We start from the raw sequence: 22,068 nt of genomic DNA on the forward strand, positions 1-22,068 counted from the left end.
CTACTAATTAAGAATTGACTTTATAAGCAGAGCAGCTCATTCCCTTTTAAATATAACATTAGCAATATCATCTGTATTTCTTCATTTCATGATAATGATCCCAAAAGACATTCAAGTGTCAATGATTGTTAGGTTGTGTGTGGAGCTGTAAGGATTGATCAATTATTCGATTAGTTTTCAGCTATTAAAACTAATAATCGATCAGTTGAGTTATTTATTAGGAAAACAAAAGTCTAAATCCACCGATTTAGATTCTTAAATGTGAATTATTTCAAGTTTCTTTACTTCTTAACAGAATTTCCGATACACTGACACATTTGAAAATAACTGAGAAAATGGTCATCAAAATAAACAATAAAAATTAATTAGTTGCAGCCCTGACTGTATAAATGTTAAATTTAATAGAGAAGAAATAAAATTCCCCTCAAAAAATCCCTGGTTATAGCTCCTAAAATGTAAATATGTGCTAGTTTTCTTCTTCTAGTCTTCTTCTGCAAATGTGTCGAATTGTGCTGAGAAGTTGTGACTGACATGTTTTACTACTTTCAGATTATTTACAGACAGCAATTGATGAATTAACTAATGAAAGAGTGGCCATATTAGCCTATGATAAAAAAAAAACATTTGTTCCTTGCACTCTTAATATTTAAGGATTCAGAACAAAAGACCCACACAACAGAGTAAACAACAATTCATTTAATAATTAATCTTTGTGGTCTCTAGGGGAGGGGTTTGAAAGGTATAAAATGGTCATATTAAAATAATCGACCCAGTCTTTCCCCTCTCAGGATACCCACTGTCTAGTTGTCTTTTGACACAAGTCCTTATATTTTTTCAGTTCTTCAGCACATGTCCCACTTATCCATGTATATAACTTATTTTTGTTGATGAAACAACTCGACAGTTCAATGTACAAGGCTCCCATAGTCCCAAATGGATATAACACACAACCAATGACACACAGGCAAACCTCCCTCTCAGCATAATAGTCATAGATGGGATCCTTGAAGAGGCCAGAGGTTGCAATGGATGCGGCTTAATGTTCACAAGCATTAAAAAGTTTTCTGTGAAGCAAGCCTTTTGCTTCGTCTTTTGCATGTTTGGAAACATTACTACCTGGGGAGAGAGTACTGGTTGATACCCGAAACAATGACAAATAACATAACAGTGAATATATTTATTATTATAGAAGATAATTAATGTTAAGAATAATAATTACAAAGGCAATTTCTCTAGACTACTATAATCTGGTCCTGCTCATATAGTCAAGAGGAGACTGGGAAACAGTTACAGGAAGCTCTAAAACACCGTGTCCACTCACACAGTGTAGCACAGTTCATTTCGCCATTCATCCTTTGAAAACAAAAACAAGCCAAAAAAAGGTTGAATCTCATAACCAGTGAAGCTGAGGGTTTGGAGTTAGATTTTTGGGTAAAGCAGGAAACTGAGGTACGATGCTTACTGATCTTAATTAAATGGTCTCATCATAATCTGTCTCTTCACAATGACAAAAAGACACAAAAACAGAACAGAGAGCATCACTTTACCACTGTATGTCTAAAAACCCTCATCCACAATACCTAAAAAGCAGGGCTGATTTATGCAGAGGAGGGCTTTAAAGTATCCCATAAGTTAACCAAGCTGAGGATGAACCCTGGACACATCTTCAAGGTGTACATCCCTCTGGAAGTCATTTCCAATCCACCCGATAAAGGCTTGCTTAAAAGCATGGATCATAATTCACCTGACAAATGAAAAAGCTGTCCTCTGCCTCTTCTTACAGCTTTCAAAACTGAGCACTGTAACAACCGACAGCCAGTATAAAATAAAAATACACCAAGGATGCACAATTACCATGTACCTTTAAATTGCACTGATAGAACCATTGGGCATATTCCGAGTCTTGCATTTCCCTCCCTACCGTCACCTCCAGCCAGTCGCGGTGACCCTTTCCTGGGGGAGAGAGGGCGGACTGGAGCTGGTTTGGTTGTGTAAGTGGGAGGGCAGGGTTTAGTAGTCTGCAAGAGGAAAAGGGGGCAGGTTGAGAGCAGCACAGTGATCCTGACATTTCCCTTAATCTCCTCCAGTGTTGTCCCTGTACTATCTGGACTCTCCATCTTTGTGGGCGCTGTACAGTGCCAGCTCGCCTGGCCCTCCGAGTCTGCGGGGGGGCGTGGACGACCGGCTGGTGACGGACGGAATGAGCGGAGGCGGCGCCCCCACCGACAGAGCTCCCACCAAGCCTGCAGTGGTCTTTGCCAGGATGCCGTTGGGCACGTGGTGCGGGTTGAGCGGGCCCAGACGGGAGTAGAGGCCGGCGTGGTGCTGAGAAGCAGCGGAGGCTCCTGGAGGGAGAGGGTGGGAGAGAAGGCCGGGGTGGAGCTGCTCCAGGTGAGCGGCAGTAGCAGCATGAGAGGGGCTTGAGAGGTGAGAGCCATGAGGGAGGTGCGAGTGCATCCCAAAGTAGCGAGCCCGCTCAAAGTCTTCCCTCAGGATCTGGGCGCGCTGCTCCTCGTCCATCAGCCCGCCTCCCGGGGGTCCCAGCTGATGAGGGCGGTCGAAGTGATGAGCCATTAGGCCGAATTCTGGGCGAACAGCAGAGGAGGAGGCAGCAGAGGTAGAAGTCGGCGGGTGGTGAGGGGTGGCGGCTGCTGCTGCCTCTAGAAGGCGCTGATGCTGGAGCAGCCGAGCCAGGTGTGGATCGGCCCGCAGGGCCAGGTGAGGATCTGACCGAAGTGCCAAAGCTTCCCTACGATGCTGATGTTGCTGAGCTGCCAGCTCTCTCCAGGGGTCCCAGGTGAAGCTATGCGGACCCTGTGATGGTCCTTGAGGTGGACCGTGGGAGAAGCGTTCCCCTCCTGGGCCCACCACCAACCCAGCACCTGCCGTGCTCCCCAGGTACGCTTCGATGGCCCTCGAGCGGTCCAGCAGGGAAAGGTGCTGGTGGGGAGGAGGGTTTGGAGTAGGAGGCGGGAGGGAAACGCCAGGAGTGGGAGTCAGTGATAAAGAGGAAGAGGAGGGGGTGCCAGAGCTGTGGTGGTGTGGATGGCTGTTAGGGCGGTCAAAGCCGTGGCTGGGTACTGGGGGAGGGAGGGTGATGGGGATATGCTCCGGCTCCTCCTTCCGCTCCTCTTTGACTTTAACCGGCGGGAGAAGCAGCGGAGCTTTGGAGACGGGCGTTGTGGTCCGGTCAGACTTCTTGGCCTGAGACAAAGAAGTAACAGAGGCGGAAGCTGTAGAGGATGCAGGGAGGTTGCTGTCTCTTTGGGAGTGCGAGGGCTCGCTGTGGAGGCTGTGTGCTGTCGGGCCCAGAGGGCGGGGGTAAAGGTCCAAAGGAGATGCTGCTGAGCGGTTGGAGGGCGGGGGAGTCGTGAGCACGGAGGAGGAGGAAGACCGCGGTCTGTCTCTGTCTGCTACTAAGGATGAAGGGCCAAGAGGAGGCCCCCTTGAAGACACTGTTGGCATCGGCCTCTTGTCCCCATCTCTGTCTCGCTCGCGGTCTCTATGTAAGCTGCGTGTCAGGTCCTCGATAGGCCCGCTGCCCCCCATCAGGGTGCTGCTGTGGCCGTTAATGTGGGAGACTGGGGTGCTACTGCGAGGCTTGAAGGAAGGGGCAACTGGAGACATTCTCACAGGTGGTCGGCCATACAGTATGTTGTCTCTGCAAAACACACCAAGCACACAAAGTTCTGGCTGTAATCCAGATATTTAATCAAAACAATCAAGTTCATCATAGCTACTGGAGTCATTATGAGTAATATTAAACAGGGAAATAGCAATGCAAAAGCTGCTAAATCTGTTTTTCCAGTATCTCAGGTTCTAAATGTCATTACATGTTCAGTATGTAAAGAAATAAATGCATTATTTGTCAATCAATGAGTCATTAAAATGAACTGCGTTTACCTCTTATGTCATAGTGATAGATTTGGTTTTTGGATAGAAATATTTTATATTCTTTATATGTTAAAATCAGAAAAGAGATAATGACAGAACTTAAGAAATGTAGTGCCTAAAAAGTAGAAGACCAACAAGACAAAGGTACAATACTAATTTCATTTAACAATTTAACTGATTTTGTATTAAAATCGGTTAAATGAAATAAAATAAATAAGGCTAGAATAGAACAGTAAAAAGCAACGGTGGCAGTTATTCTGAGGTAATAAGTAATATCACACATGACAAAGTAAGATAATTTCATGTTTTATTGTGAAATATGATGTTTTTAGGCTGTATAGATGTGCTAATTTTCCCCCCAAAGATCTGTGATCACGGGTGATTTTTGTGCATTATAAAAACGACTCAATAATTAATAGCAAATCATGCTAAGAAAGATGCAGCTACTCCTTTAAATTTTGTATTAAAATCAGGGAAATCTCATACCTGTCCTTTTCATCCTTGATGTGGGGGATGTCTCTCCTCTCTCCATCCTTCCCTCGGTCCCTCTCGTCCCTCTTGTCTGCCCCTTTAGCCCAGCTGGGGCCAGGGGGGAACCCGGACGGGCCACCGTGTAGGCGGTTCCACGGGTCATGATGGTTGGGGTTGGACAAGCCCCCGACCACACTGGCTGGTGAGTCTTTAGGGCCAAACACAGAGCCTGCTGCAGATAGGGGGAAAAATGTTAGGAAAAAAAACAGCACAGTAGTGGACATATGTTTCTCACCCTAAACTTTCAAAGGTAATATTTTACTAAACTGATAGTGCCATCTTGTGGAGGCAAATAAACACATGTTGGACATAAGGTTTTGGTGCTAGCATCTAAGCAGCAGTTCAACACTAAACTTGCTTGTATTGCTCTTCTACAGCATGTACAAACATCATAATCAAACTAAGTTGATCTCTGCTGGATGATCAAACCTCTTGTAACCTTTTAATTGATATATTTCAGCACTGGAAACATTAATTAACTGCCAAAGCATAGTCTAACTGATCAAACACAACTAAACGATGGGACACACTCCCAAAAACCAAGATGTTTTTTCCCCAATTTTGCATAAATGCTTTCTTTGTATTTGGACTGTTGCCGCTCTTGATGGCTACTGAAAATAATGGATCCAACCTTGTACTTGTATATCAATGATAAAGCCCAGTACAGCCATTCACAGCATGTCTCAGTGACAGAAGAAAAAAGTAGTAAAAGGGGAGAAAACCATTGAGAGATAACAAATAAACGCCTTCAGCAGAGTTAAGACTAGCGTTTCCTGCTCAGAACTGGAAGTAAGGCGAACAAAAGTTACTTCACTGAGTGATCGGTGAGATTCTTCGTCTGATTTTTGCAACAATTGATCTGATTATTCCTGAAATACGGGTGTAAGAGTTCATGTATTACACAAGTGTCTTGGTACAGGAAGGTTCAGCACTGTAAAATCCATTCGTGTCTCCATATTCAAACACCTCCAACAGAATTTCTAGAGCGCAAGTTAGTACCTCGAATGTTTTGGCAGTGCACCAGCTATAGCAGCTTTTGATGTAGCAGGACGTGTTATATCACACTACACATTTTAATCGGTCTTCCTGCAACCAAAAGCAGGGGCTTCTCTGCTCACACTGTATAGGTCAATCATCTGGATGCCATGTGTTGCTCAGACACCATGTAGCCACGCAGACCCCAGTTTTACAATTCAATAAAGTTTGTTCAAACAAAGACAGCTGGGTCTTTAGGGTTAAAAAAGACTGAAAGAAAGGGTTACTTTGTGCCAAGCCAAACATGTAAATGCAGTGCTTGTTTTAATGATTAATTAAATTATGAGTATGTTGCACTGGTCTTCATGCGTTTTTTATTCATTTCACACTAAACAGAACACACTTTGTTGGCAACATCCCTGCATTTGACTGCCTTCGCTGTTACAGGAAGAAGTACAGCCCATGAGACCTGGTGACATCATGTTTACAATTTTTCAAAAATTAATGACAAAAATGTTGCTCCATGTTTGTACCGAAAACAATTCAAGCTTCCTCCTGTCTCAGAATGGGCCTTTGGGTGGTGATTATGCACGGCAGTAAGCACGACTGATCCGAGTACAGTGAAGGCAGTGAGTCCATTTTACCGTATCCAACTGAAATTTATGCATTTCTGACTGTTTAATAAACAAAACTGTCAACTATGCTTGAATAAGTGAAACTCCAAATAACAAATCTGCTTAGAAAAGTGTTAGTTGTCTTTATTCTCAGTTCCTATCATGTTGGTGATTTTCCTTTGGTGCTTGTAAAAATGTTTTGGGGCAGCAGCAAAAATTCCTGTATGCAGGAAAAACCCCTGATTATGAAACATAAAAACACAACTATCTGGATATATATATAATTTTTTAATAGTATACTGTAAGTATTTACTCAAAACATTTCAAAAACATGTTTATATCTAACCATAAGTCCTGTTTTCATTACTAATACCAAACTTTAGGGAGTAATCGAGGCTGCACCGGTGGTACTAACAAATATCAGAGGTTGTGGTGATGACTTTTCTTGGAATCGGCTCTCAGTTTCCTGAAAAATATCCTGGCTTCACTGGAAGGAAACCAACTACAACCATGAATCTCTCTTACGGGAATGGCTCGCTATGGCGAATGATCATCAGTTTCTTTAGAAGCAGCCACCATCCCACTTCCTGTTTTTAATGGTGCTAACAGTTAGCTTTACAACCCTCAGCAGATGAGATCAGCTGAAGAATGTGAATATACGGCAGCTACAACTTGTGCACCAAAGCATAGAAAATAATTTGCTAAATCCTCACCTGTATACAAAATGTCAGCGCTTCATAATATAAAGCTGTGATGCTATTTTATAAATAGTTAATCAACTTGCAATCAGTAAAGCTCTTGTGTCTATAGATGGTGCTAAATAAAAGGCTGTTTCTAGTGCTCTTGATCTGTTTTCACTGCCAGCGTCAACCAGGAAAGGTGACTTGACAAGCCACAACACGCTCACCATCATTTCTCATTAACAGCGTAGACGTGCCAATCTATGTGCTTAACGGTACTCTACCACTCAGACAGACGTGTTAAATATTTATAAACTAAGAAACAATATGTGCTGCACCACATGAGTATGAGGACTAGTTCCTTTCTGCTCTATCCTTTGACTAAGATCACTAACTATAATCATTACAGACCCCAAATACTCTTTAACATCTTTAAATACACTCAACACAGCAATAGCCTTCAAGACTGAGCTCTTTCACTGCAGCAGGACTTTAAGGATCAGTTTAGATTTTGAAAAATCAGTCACGATGCAATGCTCACATGCCACATGTAATATTGATTTATTGGTTGCTGCTCATGTCCATGCTTTGCTGGCTATTAAATGATCTCTTCCTACTGTCACTTTACTGTTGAAGATGAGGCACATTTCTCAGTTTATCTGAAGCAAATATGAGGCTTCAGCACTACGAGTTAGGCCACACTAATACAGTTTTATTTTAAAATAGTGTATTAATATGAAAACAATATCCAATCAGATGACCATCATTCCACGAACAATTTCTATGCGTACAAACGCCTGAAAACGCAAAACACATGACCATCCACATACACTGATCACACGTGTGCCAGACAGTAAACAGGAAGCAGAGGGTTTGTTGTTTAGTTCTACAAAATATTACAGAGCTGTTTTCTAAGAAAGAGGAAAGAGGTCACATGACAGGAGTGTGACCAATCAGGTAAGGACACATAATGCCTGATACGACGCATTCAGGAAGCAAACATAGATGTCTGCTTCTTTGTTTCCAAAAATCCCTGGGTGTGTTCCAATATACATATTAAACTACTATATAGTACATCATAAAAAGATTGCCAATGCATAGGATGTCAAAAGTAGTAAGCCAGGAATACTTAAATGTTCTTCTACATCCATTTGGATTTGCATCCAGCATGCTTTTCTGGCCATTCTGATCCACCATCCTCTGTGAAATTACGTCACATAGGTCACGATGTCTCACACAACAATAAACAAGCTGGAACCTCTGAGAGCACAGAGACAGTAGACGGCTCATTTAGCTGACAGACGGCGACATTGAAGGCTTAAAGTGTAATATTTTGACTAAGTATTATGCCCCTAAGTATTGTGTGCATACCAAACGAAATAGTACATACTTTTTAATGGCAGCTGCAGGACACACTTAAAGTAAAAACAAAAAGTATGGGACAGGCCTCGATCCCTGCCTGTCCGGACTAAAACGCAACCCAGGAGTTACATAGGGTCAACAGTGTTTATTTTAGGGGTCCTTAAACACCAGAGTATTGTAGATGCTAAGCGTACACGCAGCAGACGTCATGTGTTTGAAAAGAAAAAGTAATAGTATGAAAACACAGCAAGTATCTATAGTTAGAGCAAATGTCCCTACATGTGCTTCCCCAGACTGCATTTCCTTGTCGAGTCACAAAGACGAGAAACTTCCTGATAGTTTCATTTGGGTTTGTTATCGATACACAGCACCACGAACACAACAGCCGGGGTGAAACTTCAGACTGCTGAGGCCTTATTTTAGCTTTGGCGGAACTTAAGAACTGTATTTTTGCATTGATTCTAGATTTTGTACCCCATTTCTGAAGTAGACTCATGTCAGGAAGGGATCATGTCATGGCCAGTGTGGAGAAGGATGATTACAGCGACCAATATGGTGGACTTCAGCTCCGTTAGAAAAAAAATATCACAAAAAATCAGCCCCCAGTTGACTGAAATGAAGATAGTTTTCAATGCTGAGTTCTGGCTCCGTCCTATCTGAGACAACACTGCATCAGTCAGTCGAATACTGAAAAATTAATGTTACTCTGATGAAAGAAAAAAAATTCTGTTGTTCAACCGGACTTGTAAAATCTCATCTCAAATTATTCTAACCACTGTGCAGTGTTGTGGCGTCTGATAAAACTACACGATCTTATAGCCACTTGCTTTCTTTCGCTCAACATACATATGGCACGTGAAGACTGTATGAAGACAGATTTGAAAAAATTTGAACCTATCGTTTAAATTTAGTGTTTCTACAGTGGATATACTGGAAGACTGACCCAGTGTTGGACTGCCAAGTCCTCCAAAGGCACCAGACCCCAGAGCTCCCAGCGGGGTGAAGGGTGGGGATCGGCCATACGGATCTAAAACACAAACCAGGACAGCATCAGGAATACTGTCTAGATAGGAAACTTTCATGAACTTCTAAAAATAAGTGCTAAGTAGTGGCCAACCGATATGATTTTTTCAGCACTGATTATTAGTAATTAAGGAGAGCGATCAACAGTATTTCGAAGATTACATACATTCACAGTAAAAATGAAAATATCAGAATAGCACATACTCCAACACAAAGCCTAATTAAATGTCTAATTAAAAAGAGTTTTTTTTTTTTTTTTTTTTTTAAGCATTTATTCTTCAGTGTTAACAGGCAATTACTAATGATGCATAACCACAGAAACACGCTGTGGGGAGGTCATTGCTCGAGATTACAGATTAAATACAAAGAGAGTAGGCAGCTGCATCAGAACCAAAACAGAGCATTTTTAGATTCATGTATTTAAACCGGAATCGATCATCAAAAAATGATGAATGCTGGATCCAATGATGGGCCAGACTGCTAATCGGGAAAGACTTCTGTCAACAGTTTTAAACGTCCCAACTGACACTAAATTCTAAGTTGATTCTCATTAGTTCTTTAAAGGTTAAGGTCAAGTTAAAACACTTAAATATTATGCTTTAAACTACTCTTACCCAAGTGTGCAGACGGTGCGAGGAAAGAGGAGTGAGGCGCTGATGGAGAGATGAAAGGAGCTGAGGACGGATTGACGGCAGCTGAGAAACACAAAAAAACAATATCAAGAGTAGTTCAAATCAAGCGCGTCGAGCTATTCACAATTAATGTTTTGACTCTGACAGGAAAGCTGTGAGAGCTGTCGAGCCTCGGGGATGTGAGGACGGAATAAATGAAAAGCAAACCAAGAGAAGGACTCGAATTCTCTCAGACAATAACAAATATGAATGCACAAATAAAACACAAAAGAAAACAAATAGTACTTTCAGCTGGAACACTATCCTGTTTGTCATGTAGCACATTAGTAATCCTTGAATTTTCAAATAAATAAAAAACATTCCAACAGCGTTTCCTAACCCTTGTGTTGTCCTCATTTACGGGCAGCAAAAAATATTGTTCCTTCGTCTGAAAAAAATCCAAAAATTCAGCAAAAAAAATCCCCAAATTTATAAAAATTTGCAAAATCTTCAGGATGAAAATTCTAAAATTTCCTGAAAAGTTTCCCTTAACATTTTATTTTTTTAAAAAATCCCCAAATTAAGCAAGAAAATTTTTTTTTTTAAACTGTAAATATTTTCCAAAAAAATGAATAAAAATCTTCCAAAAAAATCCTAAAAATATCTAAAGTGATTACATACATATTAGTAAAACTTCTAACATTTTCTTTAAGAACATTCAGAAAAAAATTAACCAAAATCCAGCAATTTTCGCAGATTTTTTTCTGAATGTTCTTAAAGAAACTTTTTTTTGTTTGTTTGTTTGTTTTTTTTAAACATTTCTTTTTTCCACCAAAAAATGTTCAAAAATTTCCTAAAAATGTTGAAGAGGTGGAAGTTTTCACTGTGAAAATATATATATTTTCCCACATTTTCAAATTTTAAAACGGGTCAATTTGACCTGCAGGACAACAGGAGACAGAGACAAAAATGCACCTGTGGAGAAGAGAGTGGGAGGTCTGGTCAGGTCGTGAGTGGGAGGCATCGCTCCTCCCATGGGTCCCAGTTGGCCCAGTCCCCCAGCGCCAGGAAAACGGCCCAGCAGGTCACTACGAAAGTCCAGCTTGTTCGGATCAGCGTGCATCAGCTGAAATAGAGGTAGGACGGTTAAGTTGGTGCATTATGGGGTCAAGACATTTCTGATCTGATCGCTCCGGTTTATCTACTTAATCACTTACCTTTACTTTTTTCTGATGGCTTAGAATCATCCAGGCCACGTATACATGCATAGCGCACCATTTTCCTGGTTTCTGCACAGCACAAAAATCACAGGGGTTCACTGTGTTATTGTATGAATCTTGCATGTACAAAGCCTTTGCACACAGAGTCAGATGTTCTTCCTGTGGTCTACGATCTACATAAGGCTGGAGATGAGGTTAGTAGCTAGGCTTCAGTCTAAGTTTAGGTGTATACATACATATATATACATGAAAAAAAGAGTCAGTGAAAGACGCATAAAGAGGAATACAAGAGATGAAAAACCACATTCATCACACACAGCATAATTCCTAGGTTTGAGATATCTAACTGGGTGTGCAAGGGCAGAGAATAGACCAGTAGCAGTCAAGATTACAAGTGAGATTAGTGCAAAGAGTGAGCGAAGCAGTGAGACAGTAAAACAGGCTGAAGGTTTTGAGGAGCCAAGGGATTCAGAAACATCTGTTTTTGCTTACATTACTGATTTTCAACGATGTCCCAAATGGATCAGTTAGCTACGAGAGAACAGAAGTGTAAAACCACTTTTAATCCAACAGATCTTACTCTTTATCAGGAATAGTTTTGCACTCTTTACTGCACTGACTAGGCCCATGTTGCAGCACATCCTAGCCTAAACTTGTTATGCATATTAGTAGTGTACTTATGAGCATACACGTAAGGCGATAATGCAAACTTTAACCATCGAGGTAAGCACATTGTCCTTACCCTGGGGTCTTTGGGCTGCAGGTGGTGAGGCACAACCCCAAGTCGTGCGGTTATATCGGGACCGGTTCCCTGAGGGACAAGAGGCTGTCACACACAGCACAACACATGAGCCACAGCCTACTGATCTACAAGCCTACAAGTGATTAGTATCTAGCATTGTTCTTTTATCAGGGGTTTTCACTGTAACTGATGCAGGTATGGCTAAGCTAAGAGATTCTGAGAACAGCTTTGCAAGAGCAGGGTAATTATGAGGACTTATAGCACCCCTGCTGTTAGAGGATCAGTGCTCCTTGTTAAATTAGCCTCTAGAGCTTGCAACATTGTGTGGGAAGTCCTAATTGTTATCAAACACGCTTCAAATTTTCATCATTAGTCTTTGAGTGTGGGAGATCAAATGCACAGTTGTTCTGGACAAAAATCACAGCAGGTACTGTGAGATATCTCCTGACAAAATGACATCTAGTGGGCACCCAGAAATGAAATACACAAAGACACAAGCAGAGTTTTTCTCACCTTTGGCTGAAAGGCTCCTTGCAGGGAGCTGAAAGGCCCAGTGGGAGGAATCACAGGCTGAATGCTCGGCACTGAGGGAGGCGGATATTGTGGGAAGAACTGACACACAAACATACGCAGCTTAGTGTCGATTAAATCACTGTCATTCCGTATATTTTAAATATAGTTATTTTTTCCAAAGATTTAGGACCTAAAATCTATTCTCAGTCTTGTCATTATGTATCAACACCTACAAAATCAATAAGATTACACAAGGTACTCACAGGGTGTCGGTACAGCCCGTCCATTTTGCCCGCATACTTATCAAACTGCAAAAGAAAAGCAGGGGGTTAAAACATCTAAAAAAGAAATGAATATGGTCCACATTCCAGCAACATTGGAATTCCAAGTACGACACAGATGTTCAGCGCAGCAGCAGAGAGCGTCTCACCAGAGGCGGTGCGGTGGCTGTGGGGTGCAGGAAGGGCGTGAAGTGTTGGTGCGTGTGCGTGTGTTGGTGCTGGTGGTTGTGCTGATGGAACTGGAAGGCCAGCGGCGGGATGCTCGTTTGGTTCTGAGACGTCCGGCCTGACGAGCCCGGTGCCGAGCCCGACGCTGATGGACCACCGGGAGTGGAGCGGCCTGCAGCTGCCGCATTGTTTTCAGCCCCTGGGACGCTGCGTCGGCCCTCGCGTTCTGGTGGAAACAACAAATTTAAGGACTTGAGGCAGTGATTCCAAGTCTGGAGGATCAGCAAAGTAGGAATTTGCAACTGTCTGGTTTCTTTGCATGAGACAACAAACCTCTTGAATGTCTTGAATATTGAATTTTGGGGAAATCATAAAAACAAACCCTCATTCCACCAAATCTAAAATACGCCAAAATCGACACATTATCTGATGAATTTCTTGAATCGAAATCTTGAATTTCCCTCAGGATTAATAAAGTATCTATCTATCTATCTATCTATCTATCTATCTATCTATCTATCTATCTATCTGATGTAAATACCTGCTACAGATATCTGCAGATGCGTAGAGAAGTGCTACATATTCTCAGTAATTACACTACTAATCAAGCATGGAGCTTCTGCTTTATGTAATGAAACCACAACCTGCTGTCCAGATCTCAGTTCATCAATACACAACTTCCTCAACATCTCAGACAACCGCGAGAGGAAGTCTGGGTTTGATTTATTTCTGTAACATATTAGTCATTGTGTTCCCATGAACAACAGGAACAGACCATCAGAGCGTACCAGCAGTGAAAAGTGACATTTCTGTTGTGTGTACCTGCTGCTGCGGAGTGGGCGGGACCTTGTAGCAGAGGTGGAGGTGGAGGCAGGCCAGGTGAGGACGTGAACAGGGCTCCAGAGCTGGCTCGGGACGGGGGTCGGAGGGGCCCTGAGGATCCTGAGCCCCTGATGTAGGACAGAGACACACTGGTGGAGGGAGTCGGGGGGCGCATGGAGGATGAGGAAGACGCAACAGATGAAGCAGATGATGGCGGCTTGACTGGGGTGCTGCTCCTGAGAAGAAACGGAGTGGAAGATGAATCAAGATTGCCATTTGTAGAACATGAAACAAAACAATGCATGTCAGCAAGACATAGAATAAAAACTTCACCAGACCTGTTGTAGATGTAAGATCGTCCAGGCAAAGTGAGGAAAGGCTTGGGTTTGGACAGCGGGGGGCTGCCGTTGCGGCTGCTGTTGCCGTTGAGCGGGCTGGGCCGAGGGACCGTAACGGAGGCCGAGACCGGGGAGTGGGAGGGCAGGCAAGGAAAGGGGACAGTAGAGGTAGAAGAAGAAACGGGCTCTGGGAAGTGCGGTTCCAGGCTTTTTTCCTGACTTCGCTCCAGGCCGGATACTCGCGGGGTCACCATTAACCGTGAGACCCCGCCACAACGGGCCGGTAGAGACGGCAGAGACGAGCTCTTGCCCATGGATGTGCCCATGTTTGAAGGGGCAGGATCCACGACTGGGGAAAAAAACATCACTCAGTATTTTGCCTTTTCCACATTTATACAGGATACAAAGACAGCAATGAGAGGTTTTAGGGTAAGAGGTCTACTAATACAAATACAGCTGCCCCTCGTCTATAGCGGGGATTACGTTCCAGACCCCCTCGCAACAGATGAAAATCCACGAAGTCCTGACCATATTTATTTTATTATTGCTATATACTTTAAGGCTTTATAAATCCTCTCCACACACCGCAGAGCAACACAATGCACAGCAGTCAGACGTCTATGTGAAATGGACAAGGCCAGATGCTGAATGCTTCTATACACAGGAGACTGATGCTACGGTCGCTGAGCCAATCAGAGCCCAGCACTGTATGTTACGCATTTTACTTTGATTAAATATTCTTTTAATAGGTTATTATTTTTAATATATTTTTCATATTGTTTTCAATTTTTTAGGCTAGAAAATACTTATTTGACAGCAAAAATAGTTAAAATAATGTAGTGATCGCAGAGCCGGTCACTACGACTGAACTGTTGTGCTGCAATGCACCATGGGAGTTCGGGATGTTGGGGGTTTAAATGTCATTATTGCGGTTTATGTTAGTGTTGCAGTGTTATTAATGTTTGTGTTTTATTGTGTTTTTTCGTGGCTCAGTCAGCCTAGTTAGTTTGGTTAAGTGTTATGTTGTCAGAACCGTGAGTGTGAACCGTCGTGTGTTTGATCACTTCCTGCCACATTTTCGAGAACACTGCTCTCTCTACGGCTGCACAGTGGCGTAGTGGTTAGCACTTTCGCCTTGCAGCAAGAAGATCCCTGGTTCACGTCCCGGCTTTCCCGGGATCTTTTTGCATGGAGTTTGCATGTTCTCCCTGTGCATGCGTGGGTTTTCTCCGGGTTCTCCGGCTTCCTCCCACAGTCCAAAAATATGCTGAGGTTAATTGATCATTCTAAATTGCCCGTAGGTGTGAATGTGAGAGTGATTGTTTGTCTATATATGTAGCCCTGCAACAGACTGGCGACCTGTCTAGGGTGTCCCCTGCAGATTCAGGGGACACCCTAGACAGATTCAGATGCAATATCTGCAGATTTAAATCAGTGCCACTATATCCCTTTGAATCCAAGCGTAACGATAAGAGAATGAAAACAATCTATTTAACTAATTCTCTGTCAAGATTCCAAATGTAGCCTCACGAGAGACCACTGACTGACACATCTCTTCATCGCTTCATGAATGTGGAGCAGCAGAAAAAAGGAAGTAAAGCGGAGTGGTGGTATTAAATTTCTCAAACCTTTTCTAGTGCTGACTGTGAACACGGGATCCATGTCGTTATCGGAGGCCTAGACAGGAAAACAAAACAAGGATATCATTGGAATGATGTTTTAATGCTCAACAAAAGTCAGCAAATGGCTCAAATCCAATTCTTGTGTAGGAGCTTTGAATTATTGAGATTCAGAAAGAATAAGAGTACATTTTGCTGTGTTTCCCTGCTGTGTCACATAATTGCTCTTTAATGTTGAAAATCTGCAATTAACATTGATAAGATTACATGCAAACAGTACACACCTTGTCTCCTGTATCACTCTCTGTGTCACACTGAAAGAAGATGGGGGAAGAAAAACACTCAGATTTGCATCCACTATCCAGTATTTATGTATGCAAACTAAAACATTAGAAAACAAACTTACAATGTAACCAGTCTCCAAAGGGTGCCCCTAGAAAAAAAAGAATCAATATGTTATCGCCGGTGGGTTTTCAGTTCATAATTTACATCACACAGCGCAGCTTCATTTAAAAAGCACCCTTGAATGATGGGTGTTGATAGAGTTTGTGCAACAGCGTGAGTCTGAACCAGTTCTACCAGCTCATTTTCAATAGCAGGATATACAGGTCATTAGCGCTACAGTAATGTAAACACAGTTGTTTGATTAGGACTTGGCTCATCATCCAGCACGAGAAGTTGACAGTAGATTTGATTACAACATCGCAGCCCATTACAGCGGTGACAACTTTCGGGTTCACCTCTATCTTTCTCCTCTTGTTTCTGCTCTTCCAACAGCTGCTGGGGTAGCTGTGAGGCCCGACTTCCTCCGGCTCTGACAGCGGCCCTCCACCGTTCTCCTCCGGCCCTCTCTTCCCCTTGTTCCTCCTTCCCAGCATATCAGTGCGTTGACTGGGCTTCAGAGAGCAGTCCATCTGATTATGAAAGGGGGATAGAAATATTCAGTGTTTAAATATCTATTAAAAAGCCCAAAATTTGTACACCTGAGGCAAAATAACATGAGCGAGCTACATGCTGATTAAGGCCCCGACAAGCCTAATTTCTGCACAGTTTCTACTGAGAGCGATCACAAAAATAGAAAGAATGATGTAATGCAGTGCAGTCTGCATGAGACTATTACTTCAGCTGTGTAGTTTGTAGACTCAATTATATGGTGTGTTTTTAGACTGTATTTTGTGGCCGCTTTGCATTTTTACTTCTTGAGGATTCTGTCAACTCCATTTCAATAGATATTATATCAAATATATCAGCACCAACGTACAGCCTAAAATGCTACTCATTAGTTTAAACAGATTTCTAAGAGAAATTCACAATAAAAACAGAGTTTGGAATCTTTCTCATTATTTATTTTATCTACCCCAGGAGTCAGAAGACACATCAGAAGAGATGTGGAAATGATTTACAATGGAAAACATTAGCGATCAAGACACAGCCAAATTATCATAATCAAATTATCTTTAAAAAGACTAAAAATGGACAATTTCATTAAACAGCTCGAGGATGTAACTGGTCTGTGATTAGAGGTCACGAGAACCAGTTTCTTGGCTTTACAGTGCCACAATCTAAAAAAAATTTAAAAAAAGGAACCAGCGACGTAAATAAAGTAGTTCTTAAAACTAGAACTGCCAATCATGACATTATAGTTGAGAATTAGCTGTCATACAAATAATTACAATTAAAAATTTGTCTTTTACTGTTGATTTTATGTCTTTGTTAGTTTTAGATTAGTGGTATCGCTGCATTTGACCACTTTTTTTGCTGTAAATCTGACAAATCACCGAGTTATTGGGCTCTCCTTTTTTATTTGTTTCAAACCTAAATGTTCCCATAGTGCTTTTTTATTATTGTTGGTGTTTACAGCTGAATCCATGACGTTAATGTTAACAGATGTTGAAATTCAGGTCAAATATTAGAAATGAAACTTTCTGAGAAAAACACTTTGGGTGTACTGGGTGCAAACAGTGGAAAACACTACGGAAACGGTGACTAAACTATGGTATTTGTTAGTTTCATCTCCTGTTTTTATGCAGGTGACTGGAAACGATTCTGTTACGCACAGTGATGTCAGTGAGTCCAAAAAATTGTGATCAGGTAATTATGTAGTAATTGTGACTTCAAACTCCAAAAGACTTGTGGATATTTGAAGGTATTACTTGTATTAAGTGACAATTATAGATGACTTGGACCCAAATAAAGGTATTACTAACGCATAAAACAAGAGCAATAAAATGAAATAACATCTGGAAATTACAAGTTGCTATTTCGACTCCATTAAATTGCCACGTGTTTTGAATATTCTGTTTTGCAGATTTGTTCGGTTGGATGCTTCAAACTTATTTTGTGTTATTTAATGAGTAAAAATACCAAATCTACTTTAATTTTTAATAAGAATAAGTAAAAAAAATAAATAAACATGGGGTACAATTAAATTGGCACAAACCCATGTCAATGTAGTTTAACAATCCCAATTAGGGAACTGTGTCTTACTGAATAACGTATTGTAAATAAACTCAATCAGGAAATGAAACATTTACAAAAGGAACTTACCACACTCCATCACCACACTAAAGTAAATTTAAGCTGGTCTGTTTACTTTTTTTCTACTAGCAGTTTCAGCATCATGTAGCAACCCACCATCTTGAAATTCCCTGGTTCATTTGACTGTAAAATCTTGTTACCAAGGAGAACAGCAGAGCCGTATGACTGTGTGTGTAAATGGAGAGTTTTACAACATGCCCTATTGACAAATAATTTGGTTTTCTATCCTGATGCTGAGGTCACAAGCAAATTAAAGCAGATCCACCCTGAACCACGCGAATACAACCAATATTAAAGATCATCTCGGTTGTGTCAGAATGCTAGTTGTACCACATGTCAACATCATGTCAGTAAATATTTATATTGGAGTTGCAACGATTATTGATTAGTTGTCAGCCATTTAGATAATTCATTAATTGGTGGAGGAAGTCTAAATTCTTGGTTTGAATGTCAATATTTTCTGGTGTTTTTACTCTTGTAACTGATTATATTTTGGTTGTGGACAAAACAAGATGTTATCTTGAGCTTTGGAAAACATTGACATTTTTCACCATTTTCTGGCATTTTACAGACCACACAACTACTGGATTATTTGAGAAAATAATCAGCAAATTAATCAACAATGTAAATCCTAATTAGTTGAGGGTCCAACGTGTATATATTTAAGTATAATGTATTAAAGCTCTAAATGCATGGTGGGAATTTCTCTAATCTTATATAATAATCTCATATATCACCTGTCTTGAAGGATTGACAACTGATCTAAGCAAGGTATTAATTTAAAATATTTAAGTGAACTAATCCAAGTACTTTGACAACCCAAGCTCAGCCACAGGGTGGTACACAATTATCCCAATTTTTTTTTTCTTATGGAATCATCTTTTCTGTCTTTTTCTAAAAAAAATCCATTTGGCAGCTGATCAACACCTATCAGAATTAGAGCATGAATAATTGAGGCCTTTCTAGAACCCATCAGAGGGATGCCTTGGGGTTTGGGGTTTGGCCTGAGTGGATTGTTTTCTCCAAGCTAGGAATGGTGTCAGAGTTGAGGAGTTCAAAGTGAAGCCTTTCGCACCTTCGGCTGCGGGGAAAGACGTGATGGAGAGGAGCGCAAAAGGACAAGGATTAAAACAGCCATCAAAGCTCCATACACGCCGATCAATTCAAATAAATTAGTGGAAAGGTTTGTGCCAACTGCCTGCCACGCCACATTAAAGAGGGATCAATCACTGTGATTGAACTAATGTGGGAAATAGATGCAGCTTGATGCAACAACACACCACTAATTACACTGTATATTACACTTCATTCTTCTTAGGAAAAGCACATTTTATTAATCAACTATTTTTTCGATTAATCACTGTGATTAAACTAATGTGGGAAATAGATGCAGCTTGATGCAGTAACCTAGCACTTACTACACTATATACTACACTTTATTTTCTTAGGAAAACCACATTTTACATTTGTGTTTATACTGTTTCTACTTATGTTTATATTTTTAGGACTTATTTTCCTACTCAGGTTGACATTTTAGGTTATATTTTTCTATTTATGTTTATCTATTTGCATTGTAGTGTTTATATTTCTGACTTTGAGGATCATTAAGTGATTTTCATGAATGACAGCTGCTGGTGGGTGTAAAACAATAAAACAAAAAAAAGACGACAACTGGAGATACTTACCTCCAGTGCCTCCAAGCTGATAAAGCTCGCAATAGCGAAGCCGTCAATGATGTCTTCCTCGCAGGACACGGACTCCCTCTTCCTCCGACGGGGAGGCCTGTGTCTCCCGAACCCGGGCCGGCATTCTCTCCCGCCGGGACCCAGGACACTGTTCGTCCCGCACGCCTCCCGATCGGAGCCCGAGGACAGGGATGTGGCCCGCTCCTCGGCCAGGTCCACTCGCCTCCTCCGCCGCTCCCTGTCGCGCTGTGAACGGGACCGTCGGCTCTGCCTGAATCCAGTGCTCCGGCTCGGGCCCTCCATGTTCACCTCCTTTTGTAACTCCAGTGACACCAAAGGCACTTTATTCAAGTCCCGGTTCGGCGGAAGGCACCGAACCGCAAATAAAACACCGCCACACAGACAGGCCCTCGCAGGGAGCCCCCGTTAAAATGGCGTTAATGGAACCAGTGGCTATTATTTACCGTCCTCTGACAACAGTCTATTGGCATCGGTGCCTTTCTTTCGGCGAAACTTGAGTGTCATTTCACTGAATCTAGAACACAAACTCAGATCCACATGGGAACTCGACACATCCAACGACAAAACACAAATGTCAGGACATCGCTGATTGTGTCTCTCAGACGGCTAACGTTAGCTAGCTAGCGACAAATGCAACCGATAACCACATAAGTTATAAACAAAAAAACACACAAGTGCCGTCGTGTTGCGGACAAAGAGGGACAAATCGAGGAAATTACAAAATCATGTCAGCGTCGGCATTGTCCAATCCAACACAACCGGAGGATTTCCTTAATTTCTGCACACGCTGACAAATTTATTTGCCTGTTAGCAAAATGTTAGCAAGTTAGCAAGGCCAATAACCCAGATATCGGACATTAGCACACCGGCGGCCGCAACATCTTTTCATATTATTGTTAAATTTGACGTGTTAATGTTGACAGCTGCTGTGAATTACGCCTAATCTAAGGAGTAAAACGAGCTGTCTGGTATACTTTACTGCTAGCTAAGGTTAGGTCAGTGTTGACTCCAATTAGCTCATTCGGTTAGCACGTACAACTCAATACATTACAATATATTCAGCCAGCGAGCTAAGAATAAAACTATATTCTTAAAATTTGTGAGGAAAGACTGGCAGGCCGAGTGGTTGACCGTGAAGCTAACTAACACCCCGCAGCCCGGAGAGCGAATTTTCCTGCTGTCGAAACGTTGATGGCCGATAGTAATGGTTGAATTCGCATCACATCAAAAGAAAGACGTAACGTTAGCACTCCGGCTAGCTGCTAGCCCATCCAGCTGTTAGCCAGCTTAGCAACAATCTCTCTTTTTTATTTTTTTTTAACGAAGCAGAAAGAATACCGAAGATCTTTTTTCATTACGAATCATACACAGAATAAGAATATCTCGCTTCTTCACACGCAACTCTTCTTTCGTTCCACCTCCATCATAAAGAAAAAAACCGAGGCCCAAATATCAAAGCCTCGGTGTCGATTTCCATAAACGAGGGTGTCGGCCAAGCCCCCGTTGGGCTGGGCAGCTCCTGGATGCAGCCTCTGTAATCCAATGTTTGGGAGAAGTTGGACCGCTCGCCGACGTCTCCGGTTGGTTTTTCTCGCTAGATCCAGTGTGCGGATATTTACAGAGAGAAAGCGAACGGCGCCGCTGCTGCTGCTTTCACAAGTTTCCACTGAATTGGAAATTTATCGTGAAAATCAGGGAGACACAACCCTTGTCAGCCGTGCAGTGCATTGTGTGCGCAACTCTTCTTCCCCAGCCAGCAGCCAGGCAGCTCCTCAGCTCGGCTTCTGCTTACTGCCGCCATGTGGAAACGGCCTGTAGCTCCAAATATTATTGTTTTTTATGTGCCATCATAAAAACAAATAAATACACACCCCTGTGCTGTGATTTAAGCATTAATGCCTACTTTGTAATATTATTTTTACTGATTATAGACTGTCTACATGTTGCACACACAATAGAAAATATGTATTGTACACAAATTGAGAAAATCTAAAATATATGCATGGCGTATATGTTTTTACATGATAGATTTTCTACAATTTAGCACACTACATGTTTACTATACTGTATATTTTGCACATTACATATTATTCATATTTTTAGTACCTCACTCTAAGCCCTGAAATGTTTAATGCTCAGTGATTGTAGCTACTATAACAAAATAATCAATAAAGTTTCCATCCATCTATCTATTTATTACATTAAATGACTCAAAGTATGTGGACATCCCCTTTTTTCTGTATTTCTGTGGATTATTATTAAGACCAACATGCACTTTAGGTAGTTTAATACAACTGTTTTCCTACTACCTGTCAAAGTCACTTTAAACCACACTGCCTTGAAATGTGTAAATACTGTATACTGAATTTTAATTACATTTAGTATTTCTATAGATTTTAAAATTAGAAGTGTTTTTATGGTATTGTACAGC

At 41.6% G+C, this 22,068-nt stretch overlaps 1 protein-coding gene across 5 annotated transcripts; it reads right to left on the bottom strand.

Annotated features, from left to right (window-relative positions):
• Positions 1 to 681: 681 nt before the first annotated feature.
• Positions 682 to 21,390, bottom strand: fbrs (fibrosin). 5 transcript variants are annotated; one of them, XM_023298622.3, is made up of 18 exons: positions 19,617 to 21,390; positions 16,134 to 16,307; positions 15,800 to 15,826; positions 15,678 to 15,707; positions 15,403 to 15,451; positions 13,775 to 14,123; positions 13,437 to 13,672; positions 12,596 to 12,840; positions 12,429 to 12,473; positions 12,166 to 12,264; positions 11,653 to 11,721; positions 11,403 to 11,441; positions 10,908 to 10,979; positions 10,666 to 10,816; positions 9,694 to 9,774; positions 9,000 to 9,083; positions 4,381 to 4,597; positions 682 to 3,661 (listed from the first exon to the last, which is right to left on the bottom strand). In XM_023298622.3, the coding sequence occupies exons 1-18, from the start codon at positions 19,917 to 19,919 to the stop codon at positions 2,101 to 2,103; spliced, it is 3,831 nt and encodes a 1,276-aa protein (XP_023154390.2). In that variant the 5' UTR covers positions 19,920 to 21,390; the 3' UTR covers positions 682 to 2,100. The 5 variants fall into 5 exon arrangements, with proteins under 5 accessions (XP_023154390.2, XP_023154388.2, XP_023154387.2 ...); XM_023298620.3 differs by having other exon boundaries at positions 4,381 to 4,594; positions 11,653 to 11,736; XM_023298619.3 differs by having other exon boundaries at positions 11,653 to 11,736.
• Between the last annotated feature and the right edge of the window lie 678 nt (positions 21,391 to 22,068).

Source organism: Amphiprion ocellaris, chromosome 18 (assembly GCF_022539595.1).
Source record: "Amphiprion ocellaris isolate individual 3 ecotype Okinawa chromosome 18, ASM2253959v1, whole genome shotgun sequence".
In the NCBI taxonomy this organism is placed as follows: domain Eukaryota; kingdom Metazoa; phylum Chordata; class Actinopteri; family Pomacentridae; genus Amphiprion; species Amphiprion ocellaris.